Genomic DNA, 20,624 nt, shown 5'->3' with positions numbered 1-20,624 from the left:
ATGCCCGGCCTATGGTTTCTTTAGTTTCCTTAACTTTGTCAAAATCCATCTCAAAAGGTCACCGCCTCTGTGAAGTCTTCCATGATTTCTCCCTATGCCTTAACCAGGGAGAGGTCAGTTTATTTTTACTTCTTTCCAGCATTTTTTTCATTTTAATGTAACACTTATCAGACTATATCATAGTTTAAAACATTTAAAAAATATGTATATTCAGGCTGGGTGCGATGGCTCATGACTATAATCCTAGCACTTGGGAGGCCAAGGCAGGTGGATTGCCTGAGCTCAGGAGTTCAAGACCAGCCTGGGCAACATGGTGAAACCCCACCTCTACTACAATACAAAAAATCAGCCGGGCCTGGCAGCGTATGCCTATAGTCCCAGCTACTCGGGAGGCTGAGGTAGGAGAATTGCTGGAACCCAGGAGGTGGAGGTTGCAGTGAGCCGAGATCGCACCACTGTACTCCAGCCTGGGCAACGAGCGAGACTCCATCTCCATTAAAAAAAAAAAAAAAAAGTACATTCATATTATGTTACACTATACAATATACAATCAATTAGATATTACTAAATTGTTAGTAGTCATTAATTCTGGGTGAGTGGCACTGACGGGCAGAGATGAAGGGAGAAGTTTCTCTTTCTAACTTGTGAACTTCTAATTTCTTTGATTTAGATTTTTGTTTTGTTTTGAGACAGGGTCTCATTCTGTTGCCCGGGCTGGAGTGCAGTTGTGTGATCACAGTTCATTGTTGCCTCAACCTCCCAGGTTCAAGCCATCCTGCTGCCTCAGCCTCCCAAAGTAGCTATGACTATAGGCGCATACAATCATGCCTGGCTAATTTATTAAAACTTTTGTAGAGATGGGGTCTTGTTATGTTGCCCAGACTAGGTCTCAAACTCTTGGCCTCAAGCGATCCTCCTGCCTTGGCCTCCCAAAGTGCTGAGATTAGAGTTGTCAGTGATTTAGATTTTTAACAAGCATGGCTTACTTTCATATTTTAAGAAATATCAATAATAATTTTTATTATTTTTATTACTTTTTAAGAGAGATGTGGTCTTACTTTGTCACCCAGGCTGGAGTACAATGGTGTAATCATAGCTCACTGCAACCCTCTAACCTCTGGGCTCGAGCTATCCTCCTGCCTCCACCTCCCAAGTATGCAGGACTACAAGTGCATGCCACTATGTCCAGCTAAATGTTGAGTTAAAAAAAATTATTTTGTAGTGATAGGGTCTCACTATGTTGCCAGGCCAGTCTCTACTTTTTTGAAGTCTGTGAAGAACTCAAGTGGCCTCAAGTGATCCTCCCACGTCAGCTTCCCAAAGTGCTGGGATTACAGGAATAATATCTTTTTAGTGAACAGTAATAACCAGTCTTAGATCTTGGCTTAAAGAAAAACAGAAAAAGGACAGATTCTACAGCCAGAGAGATGGCTATGAGTTCCCGCTCAGCCACTGCCGGATGCCCACTCAGCAATGAGGCTCTTCCTGGAGCCTCCACATCGTCACCTATAAAAGGGGTTAATACCTCGTTGGGTTGAGGAATAAGTGAGTGATGATAGTACAGGCCTCAGGACAGTGGCTGGTATACAGTAAGTGCTTAATAAATATTCTATATTATTGTTGTTAAATTGTCACTGTGGGCTAAGTAAGATTCCAGGTGAGTATGATGCCAGCTTCAGAAGCTGAAATAACTTCTAGGCCGGCCCCCTACATCCCCCATCTCACCCACCTGCCATCCCCATCCCCTAGATCCCCTCGCTGCCCCCAGCCACCTGCACATGATGTTACGCAGCTTCTCCAAGTTGGCGGGCGTGAAGTACCAGTAGTTGCGGTCGCACCTCTGCACATCCTTCTCGATGCGGTGCAGGTTCACCGTGTACAGGTCCAGCAGCTCTGGCTATAGGCCATCGGGGCAGGGGGTAGGGGGAAGAAATGAAAAATTACATCTAAGTCCCCACTGGGAGGCAGCAATCCTATCTCCTCCTCCTAACCCTCTCCTGTTGTCACTGAAAATACATCTCCCACCTGGACCAGCCAGGTGTTTGATTCTGTTTGTTTGTTTTCGGGGAGGGTGTCTTTAATTTGCAGGATGAAAATTCTCCCTCAGAGAGTTACAACTATAGCTGGAAATGAACCTCTCTCTGCTGAAAACTGGTCAAGGAGAATGAAGAACTGAACAGAGGTCAAATTCTGGTAACGTACTGGCCTGGCTGCTTGAACAATTACCTTAATTTCAAAATGGCTCAATGATATGGCAAGAAAATAAGAAATATTTAAGGACCAAAAACTAACCCAGAAAGGTGAGAAAACACCAAAGCTGGCCTTTGCCTTAAGGAAAGCTGCCAAAATGGGAAAATTTAAACTTAGATTTAATTGTTTTACGCTCCCCTACTCAAGTTGAAGATCTAATAAGAGACCTTCCTACAGGAAGGTAGGGCCCTAAAGAGTCACACCCTCAGAGAGGGGAAAACTAGAAAAACCCACTAATATGTTGGGATCTCAAAACAATTGCCTGTCCACAGTGACAGCAATATTTTTCATCCACAGTTCACCTCATGAATGTTGTCACTCTGGGTCTGAGTGAAACAGTTATAATACCTGACTGATTGTACCTTGAACATAGTTATTAAATTAAATGTAAATGTTATCTCCCTGGATAATTAAGAGCCACAAATAAGGTTTGTAACTCACGCAGTTGATAACCCAAACTCCCATTACCTGGGTGGTCTGAAAGACCAGAGAATGTAGTTGTCATCTCATATTTGTTATTTCCCTGGTACTAGAAAGAAGCAGAAGAAAACCTCTCTCTTGAGGAATCTACCTTCCACCTGGGTCTTAAACAGTACAGCAGATAATATCCCAAGAAATACGAGCTCATGTTCAAAAATCACAAAACACTCAGAGAAAGAAGGTGCCAGGAGTGATGGTCGGCATAAATACAAGACAACAGAATCGGAGCCATCAGGGCCTCAGCTGTTAGAAGTATCAGAAACAGATCATAAAATAAGTATGTTTACTGTATTTAAAGAAATAAGGCTGGCGCCATGGCTCATGCCTGTAATCCCAGCACTTTGGGAGGCCGAGGTGGGCGGATCACTTGAGGTCAAGAGTTTGAGATCAGCCTGACCAACATGGAGAAAATCCATCTCTACTAAAAATACAAAATTAGCCGGGCATGGGTCCGTACTTGTAATCCCAGCTACTCGGGAGGCTGAGGCAGGAGAATCGCTTGAACCCGGGAGGCAGAGGTTGCGGTGAGTCGAGATCATGCCATTGCCCTCCAGCCTGGGCAACAAGAGCGAAACTCTATCTCAAAAATAAATAAATAAATAAATAAATAAATAAATGAAGAAGAGGTTAACAGTAAGAACAAAAGCTGGGGTGCACTGGTTCATGCCTGTCATCCCAACACTCTGGGAGGTCACAGCGGGTAGATCACTTGAGGCCAGTTCAAGACCGGCCTGAGCAACATGGCAAAACCCCGTCTCTATAAAAAATACAAAAAATTAGCCAGGCATGGTGGTACATCTCTGTAGTCCCAGCTACTCGTGGGGCTGAGGTGGGAGGAAGGATCGCTTGAGCCCAGAAGGTGAAGGCTGCAGTGATTGTGCCACTGCCCTCCAAACGACACACAGAAGGAGACTATCTCAAAAAAAAAAAAAAAAAAAAGAGCAAGAGACTATAAAATAATCAAGTAAGTCATTTTATAGCATATTTGAAGAAAGGCCAAATAAAATGTTAAAAAAACATATTAAACACTAGAGACAGGTGACAGAAAATAAAACATTCTGGAAGAGAGATTTACTCAATTGAAAGGAGATCTGAAGAAACGATCCAGAATTCAGCACAGAAGGACAAAGAAATGATAAAAAAGAGAAGCAAGCTAGGCGCGGTGGCTCACGCCTGTAATCCCAGCACTTTGGGAGGCCAAGGCGGGCAGATCACGAGGTCAGCAGATTGAGACCATCCTGGCTAACCGGGTGAAACCCTATCTCTACTAAAAATACAAAAAATTAGCCGGGCGTGGTGGCGAGTGCCTGTAGTCCCTGCTACTTGGGAGGCTGAGGCAAGAGAATGGCATGAATTCGGGGGGCGGAGGTTGCAGTGAGCCGAGATCGCGCCACTGCACTCCAGCCTAGGTGACAGAGTGAGACTCTGTCTCAATTAAAACAAAAAAAAGAAAAGAAAAGCAAAAAATGTGGAAGCCACTGAGGTATGTGCTTCATGTAAATAAGAGAGTAGACTAAGAAAGAGGAAAACATGAGTGACACAAAAGGAACCTCAAGATCAGGACGAGGAAGATCGTGAATACTAATGACACACCAGGTGCAGTGGAGTGGAGGGCGTCAGTAGGCTTTTGGGGAGAAGTCCTTGGACACACAGAATAAATGAAAAACATGGTATGTCTGAATGTTTGAAAAGAGATTTAGGAAAGTGGCAAAGACTTCTGGGGGTGAACTGACTTTAAATATGCAGCAAACTAAGAAAAGGAAAACAGGAAAATGAAAACACATCTAGGAAAAACAAATTTTTTTACAGGAAAGACAAAAATTAGGACAGTTTACTACCTGGCTTATATATTACTCTGTTAATGCAAGCACTGACATTTACAGTAGATGCACAAAATATTATAACACTGTACAGGTTTTTTTTTTTTTGAGACGGAGTCTTGCTCTGTCGCCCAGGCTGGAATGCAGTGGTGCGATCTCGGCTCACTGCAAGCTCCACCTCCCGGGTTCACGCCATTCTCCTGCCTCAGCCTCCGGAGTAGCTGGTACTACAGGTGCCTGCCACCACGCCCGGTTAATTTTTTGTATTTTTAGTAGAGACAGGGTTTCACCATGTTAGCCAGGATGGTCTCGATCTTCTGACTTTGTGATCCACCTGCCTCGGCCTCCCAAAGTGCTGGGATTACAGGCGTGAGCCACAGTGCCCGGCCCCCTTTTTTAAATACTATATTATCTTCTCTCCCAAATGGGTTTCTACAGTGAATCCTCCATGATGGAAAAAATGCAACGAACCAGAGGTCTGACTCCGGGGTCATTCTGGATAACAGGCTTGTAGTACATCCCACCCTCCTGCAGCTGGAAAGAAGGAAATGGAACGGAGGGTCCTGGTGACTTACAGAGTAGGTGACACCGCTGGAAGACACAGGGGACACCTCGTTGGCAGAAGTAGTCACAGCCAGAGAAGCCAGGGCAGGGAAGAGACTTTCCATCTCAGGCTCCTCCGAGAGGTTGTCCTCGCTGTCCGCCTGGTCACGTTTCTCTGTCTCGCTGCTCCTCCAGCGCTCTATCACAACATCATCCTTTTCAGGCAGGGCCACATCCAGGCTGCCCGTGATGGACATGAATTCATCCATGCTCTCGTTGGCCAGGAGGTCGCTCTCCAGGCTGTCCTGCACGGCCAGCTCCTCCCGGGGAGCTTCATCCTGAGATGTGGTGGCCTCGCTGCTCTGCCTGTCATCCACGCTGCCATCCCTAGGTCGCAGCACCGGGGGGGTATTCCGCTGGGCGTCCAAGACACTGTCTTCTGTGCTCAGACTGGGCTCTGAGTGCTCTGAGAGGCCCGAGGAGAAGTTATGGGAGGAAGGATGACCCGAGTCTGGGGAACAAGTGCCGTTCACTATGTTCCCATTGGGGATCTTGGGCTGTTTCTCCTCCAGTCTGCCTTCAGCCTCCACCTGCTCCACCTCATCCACAGACTCAAACACCTGAGGACAAGGTGCACAAAAACAGATGGACCCGCATGTCCACTGCAGCATTACTTACATCAGCAACCTAAACATCCAACAACAGGTGATCGGCTTAAATATGGATCAAGCGTGCAGTGGAATACCATACAGTCAGTGAAAAGAACGAGGCAAAACAAGGTGTAATATACGCTCCCATTTGTGACAAATAAGAAAGTGATCTAGGCTGGGCGTGGTGGCTCACACCTGCAATCCCAGAACTTTGGGAGGCCGAGGCAGGTGGACTGCTTGAACCCAAGAGTTCGACACCAGCCTGGGCAATACGGTGAAATCTGGTCTCTGCAAAAAATACAAAAAATTAGCCTGGTATGGTGGCGCACACATGTGGTCTCAGCTACCTGGGGGGCTGGGGTGGGAGAATCACCCGAGCCTGGGGAGTCAAGGCTTCAGTGAGCTGTGACCATCATGCCACTGCACTCCAGCCTGGGTGATGGGAGTGAGACTGTCTCAAACAACAATAAAAAAGTGATCTATGTGCTTGTGCACGCATAAAATAATCCACGAAGAAACAAGAAAGTACTGCAGTTGACTCTGTTTGATTTGGTTTTTTGAGATGGAGTTTCTCTTGTCGCCCAGGCTGGAGTGCAGTGGCACAATCTTGGCTCACTGCAACCTCCGCCTCCCGGGATCAAGTGATTCTCCTGCCTCAGCCTCCCGAGTAGCTGGGATTATAGGCACCCACCACCAGGCCTGGCTGATTTTTGTATTTTTAGTAGAGATGGGGTTTCACCATGTTGGCCAAGCTGGTCTCGAACTCCTGACCTCAGGTGATCTGCCCACCTCGGCCTCCCGGAGTGCTGTGATTACAGGTGTGTGAACCACTGTGCCCCGCCTGCAGTTGACTCTGAGAAGCGGGTACTAGGGAATCAAAACAAGGGGAGACAATAACTTTTCATCATATAGACTTTTACCATGTGTACATAATTTTATTTTTATGTATTTATTTATTTATTTAAGATGGAGTCTCGCTCTGTTGCCCAGGCTGGAGTGAAGTGGCACGATCTTGGCTCACCGCAACCTCCGCCTCTCAGGTTCAAGCAATTCTCCTGCCTCAGCCTCCCAAGTAGCTTAGATTACAGGCATGTGCCACCATGCCCAGCTAGTTTTTGTATTTTTAGTAGAGGCAGGGTTTCACCATGCTGGCCAGGCTGGTCTCGAACTGCTGATCTCAGGTCATTCACCTGCCTCAGCCTCCCAAAGTGCTGGGATTACAGGCATGAGCCACCATGCCCAGCCTCATGTATACATAATTTTTCTCATTCAGAAAATTAGTTAACACACGGAAAAGGCAAAAAAACACAAAAAACAAAAAACAAAAAAAAACCCTATTACTTTTACACCTATGTGGTTGACTATTATGAATCAATTTTTAAAGTTAGATATACATGAAATAATATGAAAAAAATCTCCAGAATACATTTTAGAGATTTTTCTGTGATTCTTTGTGTCCTTAGGTCATATCAAGGGTACGCAGTTAAAGATTATGTTCCAAAGTCACTTGAAATATTTCTTCCCTGTGTGGTTATGTCACCAACTTGATTTATGGTTAGTTTCATGTGTTTCTGTGTTTTCAAAAACTTCTTTTTGATTCAACTGATTTTAATTATGTAAAAAGTTTACCTGGCTTCAGAGTCAAAACCAGAGTTTTTTTTTACTCCAAAATCAAAATTAGGAAGCAAGGCATATTCAAGGAAATGTAGCTTCTGTCTCTGCCCCCTCCTCTCTCGGTAACCACTCTGATTCGTTTCTGGTTTCTCCTTATACCATTCTCAAAAATGGAGGCAAATATACACAGATATTAATATTGCCTCTTCTTATACAAAAGGTGATCTCGGTAACCATTCTGATTCATTTCTGGTTTCTCCTTATACCATTCTCAAAAATGGAGGCAAATATACACAGATATTAATATTGCCTCTTCTTACACAAAAGGTGACAACACACTATGCATGTTTTTGCACTTGGCTTTGTGTGTGCATGTGTGTGAGGCAGGGTTTCACTCTGTTGCCCAGGCTGGAGTGCAGTGGTGTGATCACGGCTCACTGCAGCCTCAATCTCCTGGGCCCTGGTGATTCTCCCACTGTAGCCTCCGGAGTAGCTGGGACTACAGGCATGCACTACCACGCCCAACTGATTTTTTTTCGTATTTTTTGTAGAGACAGGGTTTTGCCATGTTGCCCAGACTGGTCTTGAGCTCCTGGGCTTAACCTTGGCCTCTCAAAGTGCTGGGATTACAAGTGTGAACTACCATGCCCAGCCAGCTTTTTTCTTTAAAAACGGAGTGAGATTGAGTTATCTCTTTTCACTGATTGAAATGGAAAGTTGTTGAACAACATATATGATGGCATTTATGTACACATTTACAAAAAAAACTACCAAACATTGCTATAGATATCTATGTATTTCTGTGTATGTACATGCATACAGAAGGTTTTGAAAGGAACACAGCAAACTGATGATAATGGTGTTATTTCAAGAGAGGGCAGGCAGAGATTAAGGACGATCAAAGCAGACTTTGACTTTCTCTACAATGTTTTAGTTTTTTGCAGGGATGATAGATCCATATATTTCTTGCATTACTTAAAAAAAAACAACAATGTTTAATGCTAATATAAAAAGCTAAAACAAATAAAGCAAAAAGTGACCTACAGATGACGGACACCCAATCCCCATGACCCCAGGCGGAAGGGAGAGGAATGGGTGGGAGGGGGCGAGGCCTCCACAAGGTCACCTGTGTGCTGCTGCTGGAGTCGCTGTGCAGGCGGATGTTCTGGTGGCCCGAACTGCAGCTCTGGGAGGACTGAGAGAAGAAGGAGCAGGAGGGAGGGAGGGTGAGGCTGCACCCTGGCCCAGAGCAGGAAGGGCTGCTGGGCTGGAAGCCAGGAAGCCTAGTTTCATCTCTATTCCTAACTTGCACAAGTCCTCTCTCAGAGCATCAGTTTCCTAGCTGTAAAATGAAAGGGGGGAACCACTCCCTGCTTCCTGGAGCCTCTTCAGAGACCACTTTGACCTCTGGGTTCCCACCTCTCACCTCTGCAACTAGAGCACCCCACGTTTAACTGCTCTGTAATTGAGACTTCTGGCTAATATTTCAGTTGAACTCACAGAGCAACTGGTTCTATTAATGGCTCCACTTTTTTTTTTTTTCCATGATCCCTGTATACATGCTTCTGCCCTATAACCTCATAGTCCTTGCCTACTCTGACACTAGACTTGGCCATGTGGCTTGCTTTTGTCAATGGGATGTTAACAAACTTGACTCAGCAGAGGCTTAGAACGCCCTTGTGCATTTCCGCTTTCTCTCTATGGCATCTGCTTTCACCGTGAGAGCATGTCCAGGTTAACTTGCTGGGCAGTGAGGTACGTGGAGCACAGCTGAGTCACCCCAGACAAATACGAGAGCCCAACCAAGATAAACAAATGTTTTAGTTGACTAGTTATGGACAGCTGGTGCCAGAATAAGCCTCACCCAGCCCAGTTAAGAACAGAACCTCCCAGCTGACCCACAGAGTTGTGAGCAAAAATAAATGCTGACTGTTGGAAGTCATTGATTTTTGGTGGTTGTTTGTTACACACTGTTATTGTGGTAATTGATGACTGATATAATCACTGGTGAAGAAAATTAACTTTTTTTTGAGAGGGAGTTTCACTCTTGTTGCCCAGGCTGGAGTGCAGTGACGCAATCTCGGCTCACTGCAACCTCTGCCTCCCAGGTTTAAGTGATTCTCCTGCCTTGGCCTCCCAAGTAGCTGGGATTACAGGTGCTCGGCTAATTTTTTGTATTTTTAGCAGAGATGGGGTTTCACCATGTTGGCCAAGGCTGGTCTTGAACTCCTGACCTCAGGTGATCCACCTGCCTTGGTCTCCCGAAGTACTGGGATTACAGGTGTAAGCCACCACCCTCAGCCAAGAATTAACTTTTTACTGAGATCCTACTTTGGGCTATTAAACTGGAAGTTCTGGGAGGACAGACCAGTCTGTCTGGGTCACTGGAACATTCCTGATATCCCAGGATATTCCTGATAGTACCTGCACATAGTAGATACTCAATAAGCATTTGTTGAATCAATGAAAGTCAGGCAGTGTGCCAGGCACTTTATACACATCGTCTTGTTTGGACTGTACACAAACGTCCTCTACACCTGATTATTCCCATTTTACAGATGCAGAAAACTGAGGCCCAGAAGAAAAGGTACTGGTAGGGAACCCCAGAACTACTAAATGGTGGGACTAGAGTTTGAATTCAGGTCTGATTCCAAAGTCACCCCACACTCTTAAAGAAAAAGCCAGGGATGAGACTGTCACCAGGCCCCAGATACCCAGCCTTCACCCCTGTTAGAACAGCCCAATGAAGCAGACCCTGACCTTCCCCAGACCCCGCGCTCCCCGAGGCCAGCTGCCCATCACCTCGTTGCTGATGGTTGAGTCCCTGTGCAACATCCGGTGCAGGTGGCTGTCCAGGCTGGCCCCGGATGAGCATTTGGCCAGGGCGGCCGCATGGGACTCCCGCTCCCTCTGCCGCACGATCGCCTCGCAGCCCAACCACTCAGCCATGGTCTGTGCGTAGCAGGCATGAATCTGCTCGTCCACCTGCCAGGGCAGATGCAATGTCACCTGAGGTGTCAACAAAGGGGCGCCTGGGGAGGGCCAGACCAACGTGGAAGAGAGTGGCTCTGATCCATCCAACATTCATGCAGTTAACATCCAGCAGACATTAACTGAGCACCTACTATGCTATGCCTAGCACTGGTTAGGCTCTGAAGACACAAAGGGAGCAAGGCTACTTCTTTCTTTATTTCCCTCCTTCCTTTATTCATTCATGTATACATATATAAATTGCAACTATTCATTGAGTCCCTACTATGTGCTAGACAGTACATAGGCCCTGGGGATACAAAAGTGAGAAGACTGTTTCTATTTTTCTTCCTTTCTTTTTTGTTTTTGAGACAGAGTATTGCTCTGTCACCAGGCTGGAGCGCAGTAGCACAATCTCGACTCACTGCAGCCTCCTGGGTTCAAGCGATTCTTCTGCCTCAGCCTCCTGAGTAGCTGGGACTACAGGCATGTGCCACCACGCCCAGCTAATTTTTGTTTTTGTTTTTGTTTTTTTTTTAGTAGAGACAGGGTTTCACCTTGTTGGCCAGGATGGACTTGATCTCTTGATCTCGTGATCTGCCCACCTCAGCCTCCCAAAGTGCTGAGATTACAGGCGTGAGCCACTGCACCCAGCCAAAAGTGAGAAGACTGTTTCTTTCTTTTTTACTACCTTCCCTCTCTCTTTCCTCATTCATTCATCCATTCATTCACTTACTCACTTAATTTGATAAGTACCTATCACATACCAGGCACCAAACTAGCCATATGGAATACAAGATAAGCAAGATGCTGACCCTCCTCCACCCATCCACTCAATCAACGCATGACCTGAGGGCCTCCCATGTACCCCACATGGGCTACAGGTGCTGAGGATACAATATAAATAAAACCAACCCGCTTCCTTTCCTTACAGCAATGGCCTTACAGAAGGGCCACAGATTTCCAGCTTTTTCCTTGTGGGATTCAGCAAAGAGGTGGGGAGCTTCCATTGTCCCTGAGTAACACAGCCCAAGTAACAGGCTCTGTGTCTGCCAGACCTCTGGGCACCACAGGGACGGATAGGCTGATCTAGGTAAGGAGAGCCAGGATGGGAAAAGAGAGGGTGGGGAGCTCGACCCTCTCCTATGGCTACTCAGGACTTCGGGAGGGAGACTGAGGGTCCATCCTGCCCAAGGGCCTCGCCTGAGCCGCTCCCTCCTGCCCACCTCCCTGAGACTCCTCCAAGCCCTGCCCACCTCCCAATTCCCACTGCCATCCTAGGCCAGGGTCACACCACTTTCACCTAGATGCATGGCCCCAGCAGCCTCCATCCAGGTCTTTGTTGCAGCCTGGCCACCGCGCCCCCCGATCCATGCACCCCTTAGCAGTCGTGATCCTTGTTTCCTCTCCAGCCTCCCCTCTCACTGCTTCCTCCACCGTCCTACTCCTGGATGTCTCCGCAACTCACGCCCACCATGCCTTCCTGCCCCTCCCTAAACCCACGCGGACACACACACCACATCACGCTGGTCTCCCCTCCAGACCTCTGCCTGTGCTGTCTTCTCTTCCCTTCTTCACCTCTTGGCCTGAAAAGTAATTCCTTCTGAGAATTTAGGAACAACCAACTCCTCCAGGAGTCTTCTCTGACCGCCTTCCCCCTGCCCGGCTTAGGTGCTTCCCATGTGCTCCTGCAGCCCTCGGGGGTTGCCTCAATCCCACCAGTGACTACCACAACCCCCACGACACTGGGAAGGACCTCACCTAATGTGCTTCTGCATCCCCAGCTCTGAGCACGGGGCTCTGCACATCAGAGCTGTCAGTTACTGACTCCCCAGGAAGCCACCAGGCATGGGTGAAGTGTGGCAGGGCCTCACACTAGTACTGAGATGAACTTCAGACATTTCACTGGCATGGGTCCTTATAATGCAGAACTACAGAAACTTTCTGCTTTCTACCCTCCTTCAACTTTTCTGATTACCCCAGGGAGAAAGGGCCAGTCTGGTGCTCCTGTGCTTCCCACACTTCTCGATACTTTATAATCTCCCCTCCATCTTTTATATTTTTTTAGACAGGGTCTTACTTTGTCACCCAGGCTGAAATGCAGTGGCACAATCATAGCTCGTTGCAGCCTCCAGCTCTTGGGCTCAAGCAATCCCCCCATCTCAGCTTCCTGAGTAGCTAGGACTACATGCACACGCTACCATGCCCAGCTAGTTTTTAAATATTTTGTAGAGATGGGGGGTCACGCTATGTTGCTCAGGCTGGTCTTGAACTCCTGGCCTCAAGAAATCCTCTTGCCTTGGCCTCCCAAACATAATCTCCCTTTTTAACAAAGAGAGGCCAGGCCTTAGGCAGGCTATAACATCTAGTTAGAACAGAACTGCATCATTTAATCTTACTCTATTTTTATAGTTTCCTTCTATTCACAGCAAGTTATACTGGCTTCCCGTTTATGGCAGGGATATAAAATATCTTTTAAAATAAGTTGTATAAATCTTAAGTGAGTCAATTTAAAGACAAATGTTAAATAAATAATAGTACAAGTGATACAGAAATATAGAGTGTAAAATACCACCAGATTTTAGGCCGGGGGCAGTTCGCTCATGCCTGTAATCCCAGGACTTTGGGAGTCCGAGGCGGGCAGATCACAAAGTCAGGAGTTCAAGACCAGCCTGGCCAACCTAGTGAAACCCCGCCTCTACTAAAAATACAAAAAAGTTTAGCCGGACGTGGTGGCAGGTGCCTGTAGTCCCAGCTACTTGGGAGGCTGAGGCAGGAGAATCGCTTGAACCCAGGAGGCAGAGGTTGCAGTGAGCTGAGATTGCACCACTGCACTCCAGCCTGGGCAACAGAGCGAGACTCCGTCTCAAAAAAAAAAAAAAAAAAAAAAAAAAAAAACATACACAAGCAGATGCAAAATCTGGTGAAATCTTAGTAAGGCCTGGAGTCTAGCTAGTTGTATTGTGTCAGTGTTAATGCTCTGGTTTTGACAGTGTACTTTAGTTACATAAACTGTTACCACTGGGGAAAGCTGGGTGATGGGTACCTGGGACCTCTGTTACTTTTGCAGCTTCTTGTGAACTTATAATTACAAATGCTTTTCGACTTATGATGGAGTTATGTCCCAATAAATGCATCACAAGTTGAAAATATCTTAAGTCAAAAATCCATTTAAGGCTGGGCGCGGTGGCTTATGCCTGTAATCCCAGCTCTTTGGGAGGCCAAGGCGGGTGGATCACGAGGTCAGGAGATTGAGACCATCCTATCTAACACGGTAAAACCCTGTCTCTGCTAAAAATACAAAAAATTAGCCAGGCATGGTGGCGGGCGCCTGCAGTCCCAGCTACTTGGGAGGCTGAGGCAAGAGAATGGCGTGAACCCGGCAGGCAGAGCTTCCAGTGAGCTGAGATCACACCACTGCACTCCAGCCTGGGCGACAGAGCAAGACTCCGTCTCAAAAAAAAAAAAAAAATCCATTTAAGGCCAGGCCTGGTGGCTCACGCCTATAATCCCAGCACTTTGGGAGGCCGAAGTGGGTGGATCACTTGAGGTCAGGAGTTTGAGACCAACCCGGCCAACATGGTGAAACCTCGTCTCTACTAAAAATACAAAAAATTAGCTGGGCAAGGTGGCGGGCGCCTGTAGTCCCAGCTATTTGGGAGGCTGAGGCAGGAGAATGGCGTGAACCCGGCAGGCAAAGCTTGCAGTGAGCCGAGACTGCGCCACTGCATTCCAGCCTGGGTGACACAGCAAGACTCTATCTCAAAAAAAAAAAAAAAAAAATCCATTTAAGGCCAGGCCCGGTGGCTCACACCTATAATCCAACGTGGTGAAACCTCGTCTCTACTAAAAATACAAAAATTAGCCAGGTGCCTATAATCCCAGCTACTTGGGAGGCCCAGGCAGGGTAACTGCTTGAGCCTGGGAGACGGAGGTTGCAGTGAGCCAAGATCACACCACTGCACTGCAGCCTGGGCGATAGAGTGAGACTCTGCCTCAAAAAAAAAAAAAAGAAATCATTTAATATTGTGATAAAGCCATCATGAACTGAAAAAATTGTAAGACCAACCGTTGGAAGTTGGGGACCATTTACATTTCAAAATAAAAAGTTCAAAAATGTGAATTGCATCTGTTTCTTTTTACTTTTAAAATGTGACTATGAGGGCCGGGCACGGTGGCTCACGCCTGTAATCCCAGCACTTTGGGAGGCCGAGGCGGGCGGATCACGAGGTCAGCAGTTCAGGACCAGCCTGGCCAACGTGGTGAAACCCTGTCTCTACTAAAAATACAAAAAGTAGCTGGGCGTGGTGTTGGGCGCCTATAGTCCCAGCTACTGGGGAGGCTGAGGCAGGAGAATCACTTGAACCCAGGAGGTGGAGGTTGCGGTAAGCCGAGATTGCACCGCTGTACTCCAGCCTGGGCGACAGAGCAAGACTCTGACAGACAGAGACTCTGTCTCAGAACAAAACAAAAAAAGTTACTATGAAAACATTTAAAATTACACGTGTGTTACAATAATCAAGACAGAGTGGTACTGGCAGAAGGACAGATTCATAGATCACTGGAACAGAAGAACCCAGAAACAGACCTACAAGTATGTTCCCAACTGTTTTTTTGTTGTTGTTTTGTTTTTTTGAGACGGAGTCTTGCTCTATTGCCCATGCTGGAGTACAGTGGCATGACTTTGGCTCACTGCAACCTCTACCTCCCAGGTTCAAGTGATTCTCCTGCCTCAGCCTCCTGAGTAGCTGGGACTACAGGCGCCTGCCACCATGTCCAGCTGATTTTTGTTTTTGTTTTGTATTTTTAGTAGAGACGGGGTTTTGCTATGTTGTTCAGGCTGGTCTTGAACTCCTGACCTCAGGTGATCCACCTGCCTTGGCCTCCCAAAGTGCTGGGATTATAGACGTGAGCCACCACACCCGGCCCCAGCTATTTTTTAACAGTGCGAGAGCAATTCAATGGAGGAAGGACATCTTTTCAACAAATGATGCTGGAGCAATTGAACACCCAAAAACAAAAAATGAACTTTGACCTAAATGACACACTGTATATATATATATATTTAAAAAAAAACTAAAAAGATTTTACGTCAAATGTAAAATAGAAAATTTTTAGGATAAATTGTAGGAGAAGATCTTCAGGACCTAGGGCTAGGCAAAATTTTCTTAGACTTGACACCAAAAGCACAATTCATAAAAGGAAAAATTGATAAACTGAGTTTCATTAAAAATTTAACAATTTGTTTTGCAGAAAACCCTGCTTACAAGATGAAAAGTTACAGACTCGGAGGAAATATTTGCCAATCACATATCTGAACAAAGGACTGTTATCAGAGTATATAAAGGACTCTCCAACTCCATAGGAAAAAAAAACAAACAATCCAATTAGAAGGTGGACAAAAGACGTTAGCAGACATTTCACCAGAGAAGATACACAATGGCAAATAAACACATGAAAAGACCTTCAACTTCACTAGCCGTCAGGAAATGCAAATTAACACAATGAAATATCAATTATCCATGTCAGGTGGCTGAAATAAAAAATAGTGACAAGACAAAACTCTGGGGAAGATGCAAGTGTGGATCACTCATGTTTTGCTGGTGGACACAGAAAATGGTACAGCCACTGCAGAAGTGTGGTAGTTTATTTTCTCCCCTTAGAGACAGGGTCTCCCGATGTTGCCCAGGCTGTGCACCTGAACTCATGAACTCAAGCGAACCTCTTGCTGGGACTAAAGGCATGTGCTACTGTGAAAGTTTGCCAGTTTCATATAAAATTGAACATGCGACTACTATATGACCCAGCAATTACATTCTTACTCATTTATCCCAGAGAAATGATAAGTTATGCTCATACAAAAACTGTACACGAATGTTCATTACAGCTTGATTTGTAACAGCCAAAAAACCAGAAACAACTCAGCTGTCTAGCAACAGGGGCTACAGCCACATCATGGAATACTACTCAGCCACCAAAAGGAATCAACTCTTGATACTCTCAACAACTTGGATGAGGTTTTATGCTGAGTGAAAAAAAGTCAATCCCAAAACGTTACACACTGTATCATTCCATTTATATAACATTCTTGAAATGACAAAATTACAGAGATGAAGAAGATATGATTAGTGGTTGCCAGGGATTAGGGCCAGGGTGTGGGTATGGGGGAGGTGAGTCTGGCTATAAAAGGACAACTTGGGGGTCCTTATAGCATTAAAAATGTACTGTATGTTGGCCGTGGTGATGGACACAGATCTACACATGTGAGAAAACTGCAGAAAACACACACACACACACACACACACAAATGAGTACAAGTAAAACTGGGAAAGTCTGATTAAGATGAGTATATTATACCATGTCAATATTCTGGTTCCGATATTTTACTACCTTACAGTTTTGCAAGATATTAACATCAGAAAAAAATTGGGTAAAAGATGCACATAGTTCTCCATATTAATTTCTTACAACTGCATAATCTACACTTAGTCCAAAATTTAAAAACGTAAAAATTGCCTATGTGGCTTGTGTTGTGTTTCTATTGGACAGCGCCGCCTTCAGGTTCCCGTCTTCCCTGTATCTCCCTCCCCTTGCTTGGTCCAGTGTGAAACCAGAGCTCCCCAGCCTCACAGTATCTGGCTCCTTTCGTTGCCAAAGACCCCAGTGCCCATGGCAGGTAACCGACCTCTTTCCTTTCTGTTTCCGTCATCCCGAACTGGTAGTGGCCCAGGAGGAAGGGCCACACGGCCTTGCGGATCTCAGGCTGGATGCCCCCGTAGTAGATGAGGCGCAGCAGCTCCTGATCCTCATAACTCTGTGGTGGGTGGGGAGGAGCAAAGAGTTTGGTCAACAGAAAACTAGAGTGTGCTTTTAGTAGGGATGGGGTTTCACCATGTTGGCCAGATTGGTCTTGAACTCCTGACCTCCAGTGATCTGCCTGCCTTGGCCTCCCAAAGTGCTGGGATTACAGGCGTGAGCCACTGCACCCAGCCACCCTGAGCTTTTTTTTTTGAGACAGAGTCGCTCTGTCACCCAGGCTAGAGTGCAGTGGTGTGATCTTGGCTCACTGCAACCTCCGCCTCCCGGGTTCCAGTGATTCTCCTGCCTCAGCCTCCCGAGTAGCTGGGATTACCAGCGCTTGCCACCACATCCGGCTAATTTTTGTATTTTTAGTAGAGACGGGGTTTCACCATGTTGGCCAGGCTGGTCTCGAACTCTTGACCCCAGGCAGGTCTAGGACTCCTGATCTCAGGTGATCCGCCCTCCTCGGCCTCCCAAAGTGCTGGGATTACAGGTGTGAGCCACTGCGCCTGGCCACCCTGAGCTATCTTCTCACCAATATTCCTCAACTCCTGTGCACCTGTCCTTCTAGAATACTAATTGCCAACACCCTAACTGTATCATTATGATCTACTTCCATGATCTGCTTGGAGGTATGATCTACTTCTATGGTCTACTTCCGTGGTCCAGCAGTCCTGCTTCTTGGACCTAGCCCTCAGATATCCTGGCGTGAATAAGGAAAGTCATAGGTACTTGGATATTTGTCGTGGCATCATATGAAAAAGCCAAACTCAGGTAACTCTCCAACTGCCCATCAATGGGTGAACATGCATCCCTACACGGGTACGCAACACGGAGATGTAAAAGAGCGAGGGATACATCTATGGGGACCCACATAAAAAGGTGTTCAGCTGGGCCTGGTGGCTCACTCCTGTAACCCCAGCACTTTAGGAGACTGAGGCAGGCGGATCACGAGGTCAGGAGGTCCAGACCAGCCTGGCCAACATGGTGAAATCTCGTCTCTAAAAATACAAAAATTAGCTGGGCGCAGTGGTGCCCAACTACTTGGGAGGCTGAAGCAGAATAATCGCTTGAACCCAGGAAGCGGAGCTTGCAGTGAGTCGAGATTGCGCCACTGCACTCTAGCCTGGGCGACAGAGCGAGACTCCGTCTCAAAAAAAAAAAAAAAAAAAAAAAAAAGGTGCTCAATGTGTATCGTTAATTGAAAAAAAAATAAGTTGTAAAACTATGTAGTGTGAGTCCGTTTACGTAAAAAGAGAAAGGGCAGGCTATAATGAATTAATATTTTAATTAATTTTCAGCCCATTTTTGCCTTATGCTTATTTGAAAATATTATCTTGCAATTATTAATCTTGACTCAGCTCTAGGAAAATTTCTTGGCTGGGCGCAGTGGCTCACGCCTGTAATCCCAGCACTTTGGGAGGCTGAGGCAGGCAGACCACCTGAGGTCAGGAGTTTGAGACCAGCCTGACCAACATGGAGAAACCCCGTCTCTACTTAAAATACAAAATTGGCCGGGCATGGTGGCGCATGCCTGTAATCCCAGCTACTTGGAGGCTGAGGCAGAAGAATTGCTCGAACCCAGGAGGCGGAGGTTGCGGTGAGCCTAGATCACGCCATTGCACTCCAGCCTGGGCAACAAGAGCAAAACTCCATCTCAAAAAAAAAAAAAAAAAAATTATCTAAAGCAAATTAATCCAAAGTGAACAATTCTAGCTGCTACATCATACACTAATATCTTTTGTGCACACTAGGATGACTTTAACAAGTATGTGATGTATGGTGGGGTTGAGTTTGTGTGTTTTCTTTTTAAAATTTCATTTTCAGGCAAAGGTTTTGCAGTTACAATTAGTCAAGCTGTGGGGCCAGCAGGTCCTAACTGCACATGGGCTGTGGGAAGTGATGGTGTTGAAAGGCTGCCCTGAAGGGCCCTGGGGACTCTTCCCCCTCACCTATTCACATTCCAATATTAAAAGCCTATTTCACTTTAGTCTTAGGTGTACGCAACCACAATGGCAAGCTAATTTTTGTATTTTTAGTAGAGATGGGGGTTTCACCATGTTGGCCAGGCTGGTCTCGAACTCCTGACCTCAAGTGATCCACCCTCCTCAGCCTCCCAAAGTGCTGGGATTACAGGCTTGAGCCACCGTGCCCGTCCCAGCTGATGCTTAATAATAAATGCTTACAGACTGATTTGTTCTTTACTCCTTCCAGGTGAGCATATGTTTTACCTCCCATTCAATCTCCACACTGATGGGCAGAAGTGAGCTGTAGGTCTTGGAACTCTCAAGGAGAAGGGGAACTCCAATTTGCATATGCAGAATCCAAGCACGTCAGCTCAAGTCCCCACAAGCAGGTGGGCTTATTTCTCAGATAATAAGATGACCCCCCTGCAGCCTCTGCATCACTTCAGACCAAGCCCGGCTAAGCCTTACTGTGCTGTCCTGAAGGTACTGCTCCCAGATCCTGGCTGTCAGCCCCTGTCCAGCATCGCAGGGCAAGTCTGGAGACACGATCATGTGATTGACCAGGGCTGACAGGTGGGTCCTCACGGTGGACAGGTGTCTGCAGTAGGCCAGCCCTGTTGAGGGAGGGAGGGAAAGTGTCATCATCCACCACCTGAAGCCCCTCACCTTGTCTCATGGGACTTCCCAAGTGCTGTCCCACCTCTAATTTTTTAAAATTTTTGTTTTGAGACAGGGTCTTGCTCTATTATTTATTATTATCATGGGTCACTGCAGCCTCAACCTCTCAGGCTGATACGATCCTCTCACCACAGCCTCTCGAGTAGCTGGGACCAGAGGCACGCGCCAGCACGTCTGGCTAATTTTTTATTTTTTGTAGAGACGAGGTTTCACCATCTTGCCCAGGCTGGCCTCGAACTCCTGGACTCAAGTGATCCTCCTGCTTCGGCCTCCCAAAGTGCTGGGATTACAAGCACAAACCACTGCACCTGGCCCACTCCTGATCTTACTAAACGCCATGACTCAGTGAATTCTTGTCAACTTCCCCTTTTCCAGACAAGGAAGACAGAACTTTATGCACTTGCTGGCTGGACTGCTAAATAGCTCTCTAACCCTAGGGAAGTCTTATCACCTTTCTCAGCCTCAGTCAGGGTGATGGCACCCTTCTCTGCTCTAAGCCAAAGCATTTAATTCATAGGCTAGAGGCAGAGAAGGGGGGAGAAAGGAAGGTGGCCAGTGACTCTGTGGGCTTGCTGTGCCTCTGTCTGCCTCTAATCCACACAGCAAGAAAGAGAATGTGAAATGTGGACAACTCCTGTTCAAATTGCGGCTGAATATTTACCCAAAAGAAAGGAAATCAAAGATATATCTGCACCCCCATGTTTACTGCAGCACCATTCACAACAGCCAAGATACAGAATCAACCTAAGTGTCCATCAGTGAATGAATGGATAAAGAAACCATGGTGGCTGGGTGCCGTGGCTCACGCCTGTAATCCCAACACTTTGGGAGGCCGAGGCGGGTGGATCACA

At 46.5% G+C, this 20,624-nt stretch overlaps 1 protein-coding gene and 1 non-coding gene across 9 annotated transcripts in view; one reads left to right on the top strand and one right to left on the bottom strand.

The window, feature by feature from the left end:
- Window positions 1-20,624, bottom strand: part of SGSM1 (small G protein signaling modulator 1) — a 119,550-nt gene that overhangs the window by 22,971 nt on the left and 75,955 nt on the right. For 4 of the 8 annotated variants that reach the window (XM_024240028.3, XM_024240027.3, XM_063722811.1 and 1 more), the window contains 6 exons: window positions 19,564-19,709; window positions 17,013-17,141; window positions 10,160-10,342; window positions 8,484-8,552; window positions 5,126-5,713; window positions 1,773-1,897 (listed from right to left, as the gene is read on the bottom strand). In XM_024240028.3, coding sequence (XP_024095796.3) covers window positions 1,773-1,897; window positions 5,126-5,713; window positions 8,484-8,552; window positions 10,160-10,342; window positions 17,013-17,141; window positions 19,564-19,709 — 1,240 coding nt within the window. The remainder of the gene's footprint in view (window positions 1-1,772; window positions 1,898-5,125; window positions 5,714-8,483; window positions 8,553-10,159; window positions 10,343-17,012; window positions 17,142-19,563; window positions 19,710-20,624) is intronic. The other 4 variants (XM_063722810.1, XM_063722812.1, XM_063722813.1 and 1 more) reach the window with 2 other exon arrangements.
- Window positions 2,517-2,584, top strand: LOC112130694 (small nucleolar RNA SNORD56). Its single transcript, XR_002912926.1, has one exon. It is a non-coding gene; the product is annotated as a small nucleolar RNA SNORD56 (small nucleolar RNA).

Source organism: Pongo abelii, chromosome 23 (assembly GCF_028885655.2).
Source record: "Pongo abelii isolate AG06213 chromosome 23, NHGRI_mPonAbe1-v2.0_pri, whole genome shotgun sequence".
Lineage (NCBI taxonomy): Eukaryota > Metazoa > Chordata > Mammalia > Primates > Hominidae > Pongo > Pongo abelii.
The sequence above is the reverse complement of the archived record's forward strand: the minus strand, read 5'-3'. Positions and strand labels throughout refer to the sequence as shown.